This window comes from Channa argus, chromosome 24 (assembly GCF_033026475.1).
Source record: "Channa argus isolate prfri chromosome 24, Channa argus male v1.0, whole genome shotgun sequence".
NCBI classification, from domain to species: Eukaryota; Metazoa; Chordata; class Actinopteri; order Anabantiformes; family Channidae; genus Channa; species Channa argus.
In genome coordinates this window covers 4,867,455-4,885,090 of record NC_090220.1, presented here as the reverse complement: position 1 = coordinate 4,885,090, position 17,636 = coordinate 4,867,455, and the positions used below count along the sequence as shown (strand labels likewise).

Here is a 17,636-nt window from a genome sequence, read left to right as displayed (position 1 = left end):
CATTTTCTGTCATTACCTTACTCTGAATTGCACTGAATAGAATCAGCCAGGGATACATAGTGGGGAGGCTAGCTTGCTAGAGTTTTGCAGCACTTGATGCCGTTGTATGCATGCGTGGTGAGCCATGTGTCAGAAAAAAATCAGATGGCAGATTGGCTGCCCTGTATTTCAATCAAGTGACAAATTGCATAGTAAGGACGGATGATCGGCTCACATCTACTTTATTTTCCATGTGATCTACCCACACTACCTTTGCGATCGATCGGTAGATGGCAATCGACGTATTGGACACCCCTGGTCTAGATGATATGCTGCTCAATGTGCAGTCAGGGCGAGCAAAGAATTTTTCTTTTATCATCTGTGTTTGGGAAACTCTAAATACTAATTCAGATCTGGGGAAAAAAACAACAAATATCCGTTTAACTATTATCTAAATTGTCAAATGTTCAGGTCCTGCCCTTGTAGACTTTCTGAATGTTTACAGATGTTATAGATCCTGTTTGCATTTACATGCACCAGGTTGTTTAGAGTACTCCACTTTCTTGGGCAGTGTGGGAAATTAGCTAACATACACTTCAGAAACCTGGCTCCGTGTACCAAAGCCGCAGAGTAATCTGAATCTGTGAGCCATAGAATAAATTTGAGGTGGAGGAGACATCAAGCTGTATAGTTACAGAAAGCACTTCAATTTGAACTTGATCTTGATTTAAAAATGAGGCATCAAGGCTCCTTCATTCAACCTTACACTGGCCCAGAGTTCACAGCATTACAGCCACTAGTTATGCACATGCATTGTTGGAGAAAGCTGTACAGAACCTGGTAATGTGTATACATGTCAGAGAACTTGGTGTTCTACTGGAGAAATGTACCTGTCAAAATCAGTTTTCCGTAATCCACTTCCATGATTTGTAACCTGGTTCCAGATTATGGGTGGAATGGATTAAGTGAAGCATCTGACTTATTTAGTTTGGTAGTCACAGTTCAGAGACTGCGTGTGGTTACTGGGGGGGGGGGATGTTGCACATAGCACCAATAGCCTGGTGAAGTTGGCCCGGATGAAGAGCTTAGCATGGCTCTTAAATCAGTTTTGAAAATGACTAGTCTGCTCTGCTGTATGACAATGCCGCAGGTTTTGTGTTGCCTATGACAGTGATTGGAAAAAAAGATGTGGATAAAATAACAACTATCTAACACGTGGCCTATGGGTTCGACTGTGGTGCAGGAGCTAGAGCAGTCGTCCACAGTTCCCAGGGTTGTTGGTTTCATCCCCGGCCCCTCGTGTCACGTCATGTAATACACTGAACACCAACGTAGTTTCTCCCGGTGAGTGTGTGTGTGGTAGAGATAGGTTGAAAAGCGATGTATAAGTGCAGACCATTTACCATTTATACTAGCAGCAATACTTACAATGTCATGAAACACTATAGACAGGCTTTTAATTAGTGTTTCATTTAAATGTGTTTACATGTATGAACTGTTGTTTGTAACCAGTAACAATTAATGATGATAATTCATGCAAATATATAACCTTATTAACAGCTGCATTTCTTTGCACTAGAAAACCTGAAGTGAAGAAGTTTTTCAAAATGAAGAGAGGTTTATGTTCCTTATTTTCCCATCCAACACTTAAAGGGAACAGTTGTTGGGCTTTCTGACGTATAATGTGAATCATGGGGAATCTCTTCTCCCTCCCTCTTTGACAAAAACATACTGAACATAACCCAACACTCTTACCCCAGAAATTAAATGTGTATCTTTTCACACTGTCATAAAAATCATCCCATTCTTACTTCTGAAAAACTCAGCTTCTCTGGGATGCTCTTTTTACACCCAATCATTATACCCACCTCATTAGTGAGTAGGCCAAAATGTGAGAAAAAGATTGAGTACTGTTTAAAAAAAAACAAAACAATTTCTTAGTTTCAACATTTGTTGTTGAATCTCATAACGTTAGCTCATTCATTGTAGAAGTAACAACTACAATCTAAAGCCTCATCTTCTATTAATCACATACAAATGGACCACTTTCACGCACAGAACATTAATTGAGCAATTTTTTTTTGTGTTTGCATATAATATTCCATTATTGTTAGTAAATAAATGATTTTACTTAACACGTCTTCAATATACTAGCAATTTGTTTCTGCTCATATGTTTAAATTGAAAGCACCAGCAAAATGCCGTCTGTCAACAAGTATAGTTTAATAGTTACTTGTAGTGATTTTAGGCTAAGGATTTAAGGTTTTATGTAAGGCAAACTACTTCTTGGGAGGGTCTAATGGATGATGGAAATTTGAAAAGTTTAGCTTTGATAATGTAACTTTTTCCAAGTATGCTTGCAGCTTCAATTGAATATGAAGGAAGGGCATCCAGCGTAAAAACTCATTCCAAATCAACGTGCAGAACACACTCCGTTGTGGCCACCCTGAAGGAACAAGCTGAAAGCCGTTGATCATTTATTATCTGTGTTCAGACAAAAAGACCCCGTTTTGTTTTTTTGTAAAGCTGCAGCTGCATAGCCCAAATATTTTTTTTCCCCTAATGCAGCAGTTGTTTTAGGATCTTCCTTGCTCTTTGATTTAAAAGCCTTGTCTTAAATTAAAACCCTGCAAGGGACAGTAGTGGTGTACTTTTTGATTTTATCCTGCCCTTGTTTGTTACACTGGCAGCAAGAGGTGATATAAGCCTGGCAATGCTTTGTGCCTATACTTTCCTGTAGAGCTGGGCAGTATCTCAGAAATACTCAATGTATTACAGCTTATTGTCTGAGGATGTAGTAACTTGCCACGTAACTAATATCTACCACAAATTGTCACCCAATTTTTAGAGTGATTTGCTTTGGTGTATCGCTTCTCTCCATCTCACCAACTTGGTTTGCTCTACAAGTTTTCTGAGTGCTTGTTTTTGGAATATTATATAATAATATTGGGCACTTAAGGAATTGTCCTTTCAACACAGTGCCTCTATCATTCTGCCTCTCACTAGTTATGCAAGATTTAAAACAAATGCACCCTTCATGCTACTCTAAATTTCAAACATTGATGTGAATTCAGAGGAAAGTTACAGCATCTTAATTGTAAAGAATATGTCCTATATAACATTTATATTAAAAACACAAACCTAAACAAAGATCATGCCTGCCTCTGTATATGCAGACTGATCCAGTCCAGCTCCTATTCCAATGCAGCAAGTAGAAGATAATTCGTACAGATTCAAAATGTCAGCCAGCAAAGTGCTCATCTAAACAACATCTGACAACATTACCGTCCTATGTGATAGTCAGACGTAGGTCAAACTTTCTGCTGCACAGTGGGGTCCATAATTTTTAAATAAATAAGCTTGACACAACCAAGACTCTTCCAAGAGCTGGTCACTCAAACAGAGAAATCTGGGGAGAAGGGCCTTAGTAAGAGAAGTGACCAAGAACCTAATGGTCACTCTGACTGAGCTCCAGAGATCCAGTGTGGAGATGGGACAAAGTTCTGGAAAGACTACAACCACTGCAGCCATCCACAAATGTGGGCTTCATGGCAGAGTCTGAGCCGTCAGAGCTGAATGGAGTAAAGTACAGAGATGTACTCAATAAAAACCCTTTTCACAGCACTCAGAACCTAAGACTGGGTTGAAGGTTCACCTTCCAACATAACAACAATCCTAAGCACAAGACAATACAGGAGCGGCTTGGGGACAACTAAGTAAATGTCCTAGAGTGGCCCAGCCAAAGCCCTTACTTGAACCCTTTCGAACATCTCTAGAGAGACCTTAAAGATAGACTGTTAACCGATGGTCCCCATCCAACCTGACTGAGCTAGAGAGGATTTGCGAAGAAGGATGGCAGAAAATTCCCCAGTCCCAGTGGGCAAAGCTTGTCACGTCATACCCAAAAAGACTCAAAGCTCTAATTACTGAGAAAGGTGCTTTGATAAAGTACTTAGTAAAAGGTCTGAATACTTACGTACACAGACATTTGAGACGGATATTACAGACATTTTCTAAATTCTAATTTCACTTTGTCATTATGTGGTGCATAGTGTAGATCAATGAAGAATAAAATTTATTTAAAGGATTGCAGTGTCATTCTATATCATGACAAATTGAAAAATGTGAAATTTATCTGAAAACTTTCTGAATGTTTTGTATATTCCATACCATCTTCTTGCAGGGGGATACTATTGACAGGCTTGTAGCAGCACTTGTGCCCTTCAGTTCAGTAGGACAGAGGAAAACATGGCATATACATGTTTGCAAAATCAAGCTCTTAGTCTTCACCTTTTAGAATATTAGTTTTCAAAAAGTAGACCAGTGTTTGAAAACCAGTTAAGCAGGATTTTTTTCATTGTTTGCTTTTCCTAGTGTGTTTTGAAATGCATTTTCTTCTTTGTTCTAAAACAGTGGCGTCAAGCAGTAGTTTGCTCATTACTATCAACAGACAGAAAAAAACGATACCTTTATTTTATTTGTCATTGCACTAGATCTAATTTTAAATATTTTTTTTCCAATTTGTAATATTATTCAGTATTCTCAATATGCTTTATCCTAATAGGATTCATATTTACCTGGCTAAGCTAATCGCTTAAAACTGCTATGTCTAAAATGTGTATTTTTGTCTCTGTCTTGGTGAAGGTGGTTCGTGTCTCCAAAAAATGTCTAGCTAAAATCTCTGATCTGTGAAGCATCAGCTGCACGCTAGCACTGAGCCAGGATGTCCAGTAGCTCGGGCTACCCCCCCAGCCAGGGGAGCTTCAGCAGCGAGCAGAGCCGATACCCACCACATTCTGTCCAGTACACCTTCACCAGCACACGCCACCAGCAGGTAAACCATATTTTTGCATTGTTGTTTTGAGCTAGGGCAGTATGGTGGGGGAGTGGTTAGCACTGCTCCCTCACCGCTAGAAGGTTGGGGGATTGCGACCCCCTCGCCCCTATGACCACAGGGATAGGATAGGATATTTGTTAAAGTCCTTTGGGCAGCACTGTGTTGACCAGTAAATTTGAATAAGGAATCAATTCTTATTGACATCTTTAACACCAATTTGCAACTTCATGCAAAAAATGAATCAGAATTCATTGTCCCACATAGCTAATGTTCTGCATAACTTCAGCTAAGAGGCTTCTCACTTACCCATCTGTATCGACAACAGAATTTTTGCTATTTATGCAAATTAAGGGCCAGATTTTTACTGTGGAATTATGGGAATTGCTTACAAAATGCTAATGATTCACACAAATTTAGCGCTTACGATGCTGGAATTCCCGCACACATGTACTGTGATGTTCAACAATGACAATAGATTTTCTTTGTATCTCTCTAGAAGACTGCATGTACTTCAGCTTCTAGTGTCTCTCGTGGTTGTAGACAGTCATGTTTCAATGATACAAACATGGAAACACGACCCTAAATTTAATAAAGTGCACATCACTCATAAAAACATAAAAAAACAGAAGGTAGCACAGATGGCAGTGCCAGTAATGCCAATGTTAACAATACTGTTTAGAATTCTCAAACAAGACAGAATGACTTATCTCTAGGCAAAGTAGTTCTGCCTAATGTTAAAGCCATACCTTTCGAGTGAATTGCATAGAGGAGGAGGTTTGTCTACTTTCTCACTCAAAGATGAGAAGACAAGTTTCAATGTGCACCAGCTCCACCTGTGTTAATAGTTCTGTTAATCTTGAAGAAACAGTACATCATGGCTCTTATCACAGCTCTGCTGGTGCACAGACCGTGTTCTGTTGATGTTTTTTTGTTTTCTTAATGCTACGACCTTGATCATCAACACAGATCATCTTTCCTTAACTAATATTAACTTAACTTAAACTGATGAAAAACCAAAGGGAAAAGTGCTGTTTATGCAATTAAGTGGGGAAACTCTATTTACACCCAAAGATGTATATTAGTCAAAAGTCATCAGTCTGCATCACTGAAAATCAGAGTGGACTGAGTCTTTTTGTAGCTGCAACCTGAGTGAGACGTCTAACCTGACCATTAGCTGGTCTTGCATCTGCTTTATCAGTTAATTATTTTTTTAATAAATGAATCCGATCAAACTTTAATTCTGAATAGTGACTTTTGAAGCAAAAAGTTCTTGCAAAAGAAGAGATGCCAATGTCAGTAGGCTGTTAATATGTAAATATATTATTCAGAGTTGGATAGCCAGTCATCTCATGCTGTGTATACGGTATAATTATTTATTCTATGTATACTGAGCATCTTTGGCATAAACATGTGTTTTAAGGATAAACATTTTGTTCTCAACCCTCAGATTTTCCTGAGTGTTATTTATCCAATTGGTGGGAGCATGTGGCAGTCTGTGCAGAGCTATAAACCCATCGATAAACATCAGGAATGGCTCGTTTGGGGGTGTGATGACGTGTTGATATTATTGATTACAAAAATACATCAATTTACAAAACTTGTATCAATTCGTCACAAGTTGAGCTAGATATTAACGGTACACAAAGATTCCGCTTCTAGGATAATTTTGGGACAAAGAAATTAACCTCATAGTGTGCGGATTTAGTTGTTAAAAGTTAACTAGAGCTTGAAAATATAAATATTTGTTTTGAAATCATGGAATCTGAACTCTTCAAGACACCACTAAGATTAGCTAATAAGAAAATAAACTTATGGAGCAGCTTCTTCTCTTTGACTATGCTCGAGGGCAGAGTTCAGCCAAGTGTCCCTGTCCACAGCAAAGAGCTAGCAGACAGCTCTGGTAAGGTCAAAGTTGCTCCTTAACTTGAACTGACAAGATCAGTGCTTGTTTGGGTATGTGCGTAAGAACACTCCGCAAATTAGCAATGTAGAAAAGCAAATTATCAAAAACAATCAGAAATGTGCAGAAAAGTGATAATTTCACTGCACTTAATGCAGTAACCATTCAACCCAATGTGTGACAGGCTCCAGTTTACACATTTCCAAACCAGACAGTCTGTCTAATCCAGCAGTCCTGTGGTAAATCCTCCTTCATGAGTGTGATGATGTTTAGTTTGTGTTCAGACAGATGTGGTAGTTTTTTTTGTTTTTTTTCTTTTTGTGGTGCTGTTGAACTGTAGTGAAGACAGGAGATTTTGTTTTGTAGCTAGTACTCACTAATATACTTAATACGGTTCACAAAATGGTAGAAAACAACAGTTCCATAACATGCTGTTCCCAGCTAATTAATCATAATATCAGATTCTACTCTAGCAAGTATAACTATTTATGGTCTTGATTTCTCACCTTCTAGATCTAGATGTATGTGCAGAAACAGGGTAAAGTTGGAAGTGGGGTATTTCTCTTATATGCTTACACTGTGCTTTGATTTACCAATTGTAACAGATCTTAAGAGACTAAAGATTAATATATAATTTTGACTATGGAGGGATTTAGAAATCTGCTGATATTATGAATTTAAAAAATGCAAACTGAATTTTCTTTTTTACAAATTTTAATTAATTGAAATAAAGCTTAATGGGAGAAACTATAGATAAATTGATTAATCGAAAAAAGATTCAATAAATTAATTGACAAACTTTAGCGTTAGGTGCAGCTCTAGGCTCATTACATATGTAAGGCACATGTATAACTATAGAAAAATATTCCTTAAGTTCCTATCGTTACTGTTTCTACTAGGATTAATATTTCTTTGCTTTTAAGTTTTTTAGGTATGTTTTAACCCATAAGAAATTTGAAATATAATGCAATTATGATGGCATTCCTGGGTAAACATTTATCTGATTCAGTTGATTCATAATTTTGCAGCTCTGTGAGCTTTGAAGTCTTTGATTCCAGCACACTTTCCTGTTGCATGTTCATTTGACTGTGAATGTTTGTCAGCCATCTTAGTCAACAGACTTCTTAGAAGTGTACTTTCAGGGAAACTGCCAGTGGTGCATTTCTGAGCATTTGGATTGTTTGCTTAAATCTGGGATAAAACTAGAGTTTGGAAATATTTCCTGTAAATGATTTTGCTTGTTCAACTTTGTTTGGAGGGCACAGTGTGCTGATAACATCTGTGTAATTATCCAATAGCTTTTTGATTAAAGCTTTGTTTTAAAAATATTTTAGTCTGTTTTAACATCAGCAACATATTTTGGTTTGCCAAATGAGAGCCCTACAGTAATATAGTATTTTATTGTGCTCTGACTGATGAGATGTTTGGAACATGAATAAAGTATTGTGTAGTAGTGTTGCCCAAAATGGCTTCAAAGTCAAAGAAGAGGGTTCGGGTCAGTGATGTGTATAAAGTTTAACCAAAGCAGCCAGTGTAGACAGATATATAGATTAAAAATAATGCATATTCATTGTCAAACTGAGACAGTCTCACTCGATGGAGATATGACTTTGACTCTTGAGGAAGTGCTTTGTTATACATGTGAATTTAAAGGAACCTAAGAGGTTTTTGTGTACCGTTTGCTATTCTGGATGACATAACTAACACTTACTTTTCAAATAAATTTTCAAACAATACCCCTCTTATTACTCTTTGGAGGCCTTGATCATAGTGCTTAATAAAGTTAAGGTGTGGCCTTTATATCTTATCTTTATATCTTATCTAGGATTTCACCGTCCCAGACTATCGGACTCATATGCAGGATGCACAAGGTCGGAGAAGGCCATCTTTACTGTCTGAATTCCACCCTGGCACTGAAAGGCAAGAGCTTCACGTCACACAAACACACACACTAACACACACATTCTGTATGAAGTCAAGGATAACACTGATGTCCCCAGACTGCAGTATAAGAGTCATACATTAAGATGGATAGATGTGGCTGTAGATTTGTTTATTTCTTCTTGTATTCTGTTCTTCAGGCCTCCAGAGAGACGCCATGGTTACGAACAGCAGTTTCACTCTGTCACAGCCCAGTCTGAGCATGAGGCCTATGAGTCTAAACGTCCTCGCATGGAGACTGTTGCGGAGGCCCACATGACCCGCACACCTCCTACTGCTGGGAGTATTGTCTTGCCCATGCCTCATACAGTACAAGACAGCCTAAGAGCTACTATGGAGGTCAAAAAGGTTAGCCTTGTTCTTCCCAACCTTTCTTTTCTCGATTTTGGTCCTTGTAGAGACATCTTATTTGGTCAAGTCAGCTGTCATTACTTTATCTTGTTATGCATTCTTGATCGGCATCAAAGCTCTTTCCTCTGTGAAGTGAAAGAACTACTTCTTTGTAAGATTCATAAAATCAGCATATAGAAGTATATATCATTAGAAATGTTAGAGTTTGGACAATCACTTTTGTTAAGATTTTGTGTTGTAGTTTTTTGCAAACCCAGCGACTCTTTGTGTGGCTTTGCCAGGAGTCTCAATTTACTGTCAAAGTGGAGTCCCCATCCCCAGGAGGACCTACACTGCACCTGGGGGAAGAGCAGGACACATCTCCTTCCAAACTATCCAAGGAAGAACTAATCCAGAGTATGGACCGTGTGGACAGAGAAATTGCAAAAGTGGAGCAGCAGATTCTCAAACTAAAGAAAAAGCAGGTTGGTTAGCCAGAAAATATCTTGGAAAAGGATTTATAAATAATAGATGCTGTGTCACAAAACATTGCATAAGTAACTATTTAATTAACTTATTATATGTTAGGCCATTCGCAGTGAAGAGAAATTTAAGTGATGTGTAATTATATGCCGCTGGTTGAAATTGTAAAGGTCTTGTAGTTGGCTTTGGTTTAGTAATTACATTTTAAAGGGGCAAATTTGGCAATGTCTTTACATAAAAGTGAGGTTATACTTACATTTCCATCTAATTCCATCTACAAAGCCTCAATTTAAATTCAAATATTGTTTGAAAAAAAAACATTGATATAAAGTTGATAACAGACCTCGCTGTGAAAAGCACCTTTAGACATTTTTACATTGTTATAAAATCTTGGGTGTTACAATTTCTAGTGTTAAAATACAATCTGAGTTTAAATCAGCACTCAAAGCCTAAAGTTGCTCTTGTCTGCATCAGCAGTGTTTTCCAGCAATTTACCCAGGCTAAAATATGCTTTTAAAGATCTATTTCTTAATAGGCTTGTACTAATCGTCGGATTTATGCCCTTTCCTACAAATTTATTTGTAGAGCTGCAGACTTATGCTTCAAATTGTCCTGTCTGGATTAGCTTGTCTGTTACCTAGTGTTTGATTTGTTTTTTCTGTTGCTCTCTGTCATTTTAAATTTTATCTTGTTAGACAGGAATGTAAGCTCAACTGTGCAGGAAGAGAATACCTCAATACCTCTATTTTCCTGTTGCCCTTATGTGACAGTATCAAGGAATTTATTTATGTATTTAGAGTATTTCAGGAACTCATGATCTTGTTCCTGTAACCTGCTGGTTCACATAACCTTTAACTTGTAAAAATGTACTTACCAAATACATTTCAGCTTTTCTTTAGCATCAGCATGGCCTCATAGGCAAAAACTTTCGAGTTCTGTTAAGCATAGTAAGTTGAATTGCCTCCATAGGCTGCAGCAATCAGAGCTCAAATCTGATTAACACGTTGTAGATGCAGTTATGTTTTCCGCCACCAGTCTTGTAGCAAAATTAATTCAGATTAAAATAATATACAGTGTTTATTTTGAGACTTCCTATATTTTTCCTTTTGTGTATTTTGTGTGCCATTGGTTCAAATATGCTGTGTTGGTGCTGTGTCTTAGCAACAATTGGAGGAAGAAGCAGCGAAGCCAGTGGAGCCAGAAAAGCCAGTGACCCCACCCCCTGTGGAGCACAAGCATCGCAGCATAGTCCAGATCATCTATGATGAGAACAGGGTTTGTGATTCTCAACACACACATAGGAAATTTTGACAACAAGCATTAGTTTTCCCGAGGTCTCCTTGGCAATTATTTATAGCTTTAAACAGTTGTAATTATTATTTTAGCAAACATAACTATGCATTCTTAAAGCCAGAAAATGTTAGTTTTGTTTATCCAGTGGCCTTGGATTTAGATCTTTAAATTGGGCCATACCAAGTTGAGAACACATGAGTTTCTACTTTGTCCTCACAGCAGGGGCTGACCGATGACCACAAACCGTCTCCTTTCTCAGTCCAAGCCATCGTTTGCTAAACTGATGGCTAAACTTGTGCCTTTAAGCTTGTCTGTGTTCAGCTTTCAGTATTTTTGTAGCTGACTGATTCTCTGTGGTTTGGACTTTAATTTAATTCCCACATGTCTGTAGGTACTTTGAAATATCAACGGTACTTTACTTACTTAACGGTAATGCAAACTGAACATTTCCTGTTACTGCTGAAGGGCACATTTAGCAGTGTTTTAATTTTCATAAAACATATTTCACCATGTTGTTGTGATACATTGGAAGGCCTACATTTTCACTTCAGAATACTGATTAATATTGGTACTGGTGGTTGGTAGATTGACAAAAAAAAATTAATTGGTTATTTATGATGTAAACTTGTATATAACTTATATATTAAAATATATTTAATTAAATATTTTCTCAAGCATAAATGCCAAATATTTAAAGGTTTCAAGTTGTCAAGTGAGAGGATAACATATATAATTATTTATTTATTTATTTTTTTGTTCATTAGACAAAACAAGACCCAATGAGAAACATCATTAGTTGTGCCTCATTTAACAGAACAGCAAGTACAGAGGCAGGACTCGTTATCTGTACTTTTCCTTAACAATAGGGTAGTGAGTGAATGTGTGTTCATGGAGGTCATTTCAGTTCATCTCTGTCAGATAATGTTGTGGTTGGAGAGTGCTGAGACACGCCTTCCCTCTTGGTCAGCCATTTAACCCTTTAGGCTGTGAAGCAAGCCAACTCTGTGTATGACATTGATGTGGCACTTCGTGTTGTCGGTCTTACATCAGTACATGTCAGCTATAGATATAAAGGTATTTAGCATTGTTCTGATGATCTTTAATAAGCTGACAGTCTACACTGATTAAGGAAAACTGTTGCCAACCCTAATTATACTGCAGTGGGAACATTTGATTATTGCATTTATCATTTATTTATGTCAACTCTTGTCCCTTATTCTAGAAAAAAGCAGAAGAGGCTCATAAAATACTTGAAGGTCTTGGTCCCAAGGTTGAGCTGGTGTGTAATTTTTAATTGTTAATATTTTTTTTGTCATTGCGTGAGCTTTGGGAAAGAAGTAATGCTTAACTCATTTGCAAATTGTATATTACTGTTTGCTTAATACCCAGAGAATAATCCACTACTTTTACTGGTCTTTTTTTTTTTTATCCTTAGCCCTTATACAATCAGCCATCGGACACAAAAGTGTACCATGACAACATCAAGACGTGAGTATCTACATTTGATCCACAAATTCATTTTACACACTCTCTTAGCTTTGTGTGAGGACATTGTGGTAGATATGATATCACCACAATTACAACATAGAAATCATGTCAGTTGAGCAGCATCTTGGAGGTAATGCTGACTACAGCAGGATAAACCCAGGTGATAATTCTATTTAATCTGTCACTTGATTGAGATGCCCTATTGACACCAAGGAGAGTGAAAGAGATGGGAAGTGAAAGAACATATGTGTTTCAATAAATGTTGTGAAAGGGGCTGAAGGCCCTGCTGCTGAGGACAAAATCCTTATCACTGTACTGTGAGAGCGATGCATCTGGCTCAGTCTTTTATCAAGAGGATACCTCCATGAATCCTCTGTATAGGCCACACTCTCAGGGTCAGTACTCTCACCATTCTCTCCCTATAGCCTTTATCATGAGTAAACAGAGAGGTTCCCAGTATTTTGTACCTGCTGCAATGCAAATAAACAGTAAGTTCATGGGGGTGTTGGTAAATAAATCTGCTTATCCCGTAAGTTCAGGGCCACCACAGCGGATCATTAGTCCGCATGCTGATTTGGCACATTTTTACACCAGATGCCCTTCCTGGCACAACCCTCCCTGATTTTACCAGGCTTGGGACTGGCATGGCTGGGGATGGGGTTGGGCAGTGGATTCACTGTCTTGCCCAGGGACACTTTGACATGTGATCGGGGAGAGCCGGGCACAAACTTCTGACCCTATGTTTGGTAGGAGGCCTCTCTACCAACTGAGCCACTGCCGCCCCTGGTTAATAGATCAAGATCCATCCCTCAAAAAATGCTGTAATTTACAAAGGTACTTTTGTACTAAATTTAAACGAAGGGTGTAATGAAGACAGAAACATGGTATTTCAGACACCCAAAACACACTTTGTGGTTAGTTTCCATTGTGTTCTTCTGTTTAGTGGTCCAAAATGATTTAATACAACCCAAAACGTTTTTCCTTGTATTTCTTCTATTTTTCCCATCCCTCCACCAATCTAGCCAAACCACATAAGTGCAAAAAGAAGTATGATCCCAACTGTGGATTTGGAGAATCAATACAGCCCTTATTTGCATTGTGTAGATCTTGTCTGTTGAAATAACTGGTACTTGAGAATGTTGGTTAAGAATTATACAAGTATAACTTGTGGTAGTATTAATTATTCCAATGAAAAATATAATGTTTTTGTTTACTAACTACTTGTTGTTGAATTTCAGTAACCAAGTCATGAGGAAGAAGCTGATTTTGTTCTTTAAGCGGAGGAACCACGCTCGTAAACAAAGAGTAAGTGCCCTTTTTTTGTGGACGTTCGAGTTGCCTTCCACATACCCCCAATTTGCAGTTCACTTCAACAATCCTATCGTAACTGACTGTTTGCACCCGAAAAGGCAGAGACCAGATTAGTCCATATTCCTACTAAAAAGAGAATATGGTCGTACACCAAGACTCAGTGTAGAAAAAAAACCAGCTTGTTTATTTTATGTTCAACTAAATTTTAAATGCTGGTGCATGGTGAATATTTAATGCTGAGTTATTCATTTATTAAAATAACACATTCTTTTAATTACTAAGGCTTTGTACTATTAGTATAAGTTAAGATTATGGCCGCAGTGAAAGCAACTGTTCTTTTACAAACTTCGCTCGATGTTTCACTACGGAAAACCCCCTCTGGTGTGACCGGTCTTAGAAGCTCCACTACCACTAGGTCTGTTAGGGGACTTACCAAACATATGTGTTGCTTGAACCAGAATGCTTCCATTTATAACCAACTTGACTTTCTTTTCCACGAAGATCCTTTGAGCTCTTTAGTCTTCCTGACACTTGAGATTCCCACTTCCCTGTTCATCAACGCGGTGGTCAATGTTCCCATGAACGTGGGTTTTCTAGGGCTAGGATTATAGCTTTTAAATTAAGAACACATCACAGCATTTCTTCAGAAAAAGTCTATTTGGTCAAGGCTTTTCGCGTCATGGCAGACCAACACATGTTCCTATGTTACACATAAAAGTATGCTTGTGTCTCTGTGTAGCTATGTAGTTGCCACATTTTCTTTAGAAAAATGTCTACTGCCGCTCAGGGGACCATGGTTGGAAGCAAGGCTAGGGATGTCATATCCCACTCTCACCCTACTGGATGTGGATTTACATTCTTTGGAAAGAACTCCCATCCCCCTTTTGCCTGCATGGGTATCAAACATGCCCAGGCGTTAATTGCAGAGCTTGCGTCATGTGAACACTTCTGCACAATGCCACATGGTATCCTTAAGCTCTGTGTGGATGGCAGCAGCCTTAATGTCAACCTGACGCTGCATCTAGGCCCAAAGAAAAATTGCCTTCAGCTAGCTGAGGATGCAGATGCAGAGATTTTTCTTTGCATAAACCAGCTTCGCTACTCCAAATTGGAACATAATGGCAATGAGGAATAGGAGGAAGATGTAAACATGAATCTTTTTGGTAAGGAGACTGGCAAAATAATGAGTATGCCACTCTTCCTTCTGTTTGGCAGCTCTATCGATGGGTAAAGGAAACCCTCCCATAGTCTAATCGGTTCTTGAAATGGCAAATTCCTACATGTCTCCTTTGCAAAGTGACATTGCTCCTGCCATCACCATTCCGCTTGGAATTTGTGGCTGTGGCAGCTCCAGGTTACAGCCTTGTCTGTGTCCACCAACTCAATCAGGGCAAAAATCACTGGGGGTAGGAAGGTCGCTGCACCTACCCCCTTCCTCCATTTTCCCTAGATTGGAAATGGAGGCTTCTAAGGGTCGACTTAGAAGCAAAGGCTAGTTGTTTCAGGCTCAGCAGTCAGCCCTCCGGGACACCCTTTCCCCTAGAGGATAAGACAAAATACAAACATTTCCTTTTTCCCAGTCACTACTGTGCAATTGCCTTCAGTGTTCACCTTGTTTACAGTTGTGGAGAAGCACACATTCCCCTTGTGCTGTCTAGTCCATTTACTACCCCTCCTTTTGAACTCTTCCCAAGGGTTACAGACTTCATTTTGCAAGGAAACCACCAGTTTATTCTGGAGTGGTAGGTTCAGAGGTACGTTACGTTCTATTCTGAACTTAGTTTTCTGCAAGTTACATCTCAGAAAATTCAGGATAAAAATCAGAATGCTCACACACAACAGCGGTGTTTACATGAAGGTCCGTGAACAGTACCTGGCCTCCCTGGCTCCAGCCCATTCAAATAAGTGACCTCGTGTTGTGGGCATTTTTCTTCGCTCTAAAACATTTTTTGCCACATCTGAGAATTTTTGATTTCCTGGTCAAGATGGACAGCAGCAGTGGCATCTATATAAACCAACAAAGGGGGCACTTGTTTGCTGACATTACACAAACTGGGGAGGCACTTAACAGCGAGTGGAGGCTCAAACCTAATGCACACCTAATAATGTGGAACAGATTCAGACCAGGCAGTCCGTCTTTTTCCCGTTACATAAAAAATGCACAGTGTCCTTTTCGAGACGAAGGCTTGCCATTGGGAACTGGCAAACTGGTGTGACATGGCTAAACCTGTTGCTGTATTATTTTTTTCTTGTCTCAGACTATAGCTTTCATGCTGAGCAGAATGAGGGGACAGATGCTGTCATAATTTCCGATAGCTGTAAACTGGCCTAGCAGACCTTGGACCTTTTTATTTTTAAAACAAAACAAAACAAAAAAAAAATCATGGCAATTTCTTCAAAAGTTGTTGTGGTAGTACAGTATTGAGGCATGTGGCTAGCATAGCTAAAAAATTATTTTCCTGTCATATTAAACACTTTGGCTTCCCCCGTTTGTTGCGGGTAAAAAATGAAGCCAATAAGTCTTAATATATAAGTAAGTGTATGCAGTAATGTAATGTCATATCAAAGAAGAGTTCTAAAAAATGACTTTCTTTTTTATATTTAACAAGATTAATTTTATTTGAGAATTGCAATGGTTCACATCTTTGTCTGTTCCCTGTGGGTCAGACACACCTTTTGGACTCCAAACAATGGCACTTGGCCACATGCCAAAGGGAAGGTGAATTGTTTGTCCCTTGTCGCAGATGGGAAACAAGGCTGTATTGTGCTCTGAACATTTTTTCCATATATCATCAAACATTTTAACTGTTAAACCTCTGGAAATTTGATGTGATTTTTAGTTTTTGATAAAGAAAATATAGTAAATAAAGTAAATGTATGTAGTTCTAAGAAAAAACAGTTTTTTACCCATTGTCCTGAAGAATTACAATTTACCAGACCTGATGTATACAAATCGATAAATTTAAAGTACAGTGGCAATGAGTTAAAGTTCTTTGTAAACAGAATAGTTGAATGAGCACAAGCTGTGCCTGTGTTAGGACATTGAGTTAGGCAATGTGAAAGAGGCACAAACCACAACATACACAGCCAGTTTTTGAGCAGCATGGAGTCTCAACTCTTCTGCTGTCAAGTTTCTGAAGCTTCTTTGTGTTTACGCTTATGTATGTTCACTTGGATAAACTGCAACACTGAATTTAATGACGTGTATTTGAAAAACTTTTGCTGTTATTTTTAAATATTCCAGTTTTATATAGGTGTGTTCCCATTATTTAGATTTTTTTTTTTTGCCTCTCCAGTGACCTTAGATGACCCTGTAGCATATTACAAACTGAGCTCTGTCCATTTTTAATCAGAAACATTACTATTTTTACTACAGTTTTATTACTTATTTGATGTTCTGTGTTCAGTTTTACTTTTTCAATTATAAAACCTTTTATTTAGCTTCTATTTAATATCTTATGTATTAGGTTATAAAGAACATCTTACAACATGGGGTAACATTCCAACATAGGGCATCTTTTAATCTGTGTTAAAACTGTCTTCATAATCCAATGTAGTAGAAAAACACCAATTTTATTTAAGGACTGATATATTAACACTTGCACAGTATCCAAAACTGTGGATCTGTGGATCTTCCAGCTTTGTGCATTGGCATTTAGTTGTTTTGTTTTTTTTACCTTTACTGGAGAGGTAGATGCCCACTCCTGATGCTACTATGCAATTTTCTGTGTTTTGAACAAAGGAACAGAAGATCTGCCAACGCTATGACCAGTTGATGGAAGCGTGGGAGAAGAAGGTAGAGCGAATGGAGAATAATCCAAGACGCAAAGCCAAGGAGAGCAGAACACGGGAGTACTATGAAAGGCAATTCCCAGAGATCCGCAAGCAGAGAGAGCAGCAGGAGCGCTTCCAGAGGTGATGGTCTTTACCTTTGACCAGCTATTATCAGCTCAGGGATTTATTCTATTTGTGGTACCGTTTACCACTGGCTGATATTCATTTTGTTCTTTGCACAAAAGCACACAAATATAATTTAGCGATTTGTTTTACAGTCTTCTCTACAGGCATTCTCGT

General features: G+C 38.3%; 1 protein-coding gene across 7 annotated transcripts in view; it reads left to right on the top strand.

Moving 5' to 3' along the window:
* ncor1 (nuclear receptor corepressor 1) overlaps positions 1-17,636 on the top strand; it is a 59,731-nt gene that overhangs the window by 3,174 nt on the left and 38,921 nt on the right. For 6 of the 7 annotated variants that reach the window (XM_067494797.1, XM_067494793.1, XM_067494796.1 and 3 more), the window contains exons 2-10: positions 4,624-4,813; positions 8,542-8,636; positions 8,798-9,005; positions 9,290-9,472; positions 10,632-10,745; positions 11,986-12,042; positions 12,199-12,251; positions 13,490-13,556; positions 17,305-17,477. In XM_067494797.1, the coding sequence (XP_067350898.1) occupies positions 4,703-4,813; positions 8,542-8,636; positions 8,798-9,005; positions 9,290-9,472; positions 10,632-10,745; positions 11,986-12,042; positions 12,199-12,251; positions 13,490-13,556; positions 17,305-17,477 (1,061 nt within the window). In that variant the 5' untranslated portion in view covers positions 4,624-4,702. The remainder of the gene's footprint in view (positions 1-4,623; positions 4,814-8,541; positions 8,637-8,797; positions 9,006-9,289; positions 9,473-10,631; positions 10,746-11,985; positions 12,043-12,198; positions 12,252-13,489; positions 13,557-17,304; positions 17,478-17,636) is intronic. The other variant, XM_067494794.1, reaches the window with a different exon arrangement.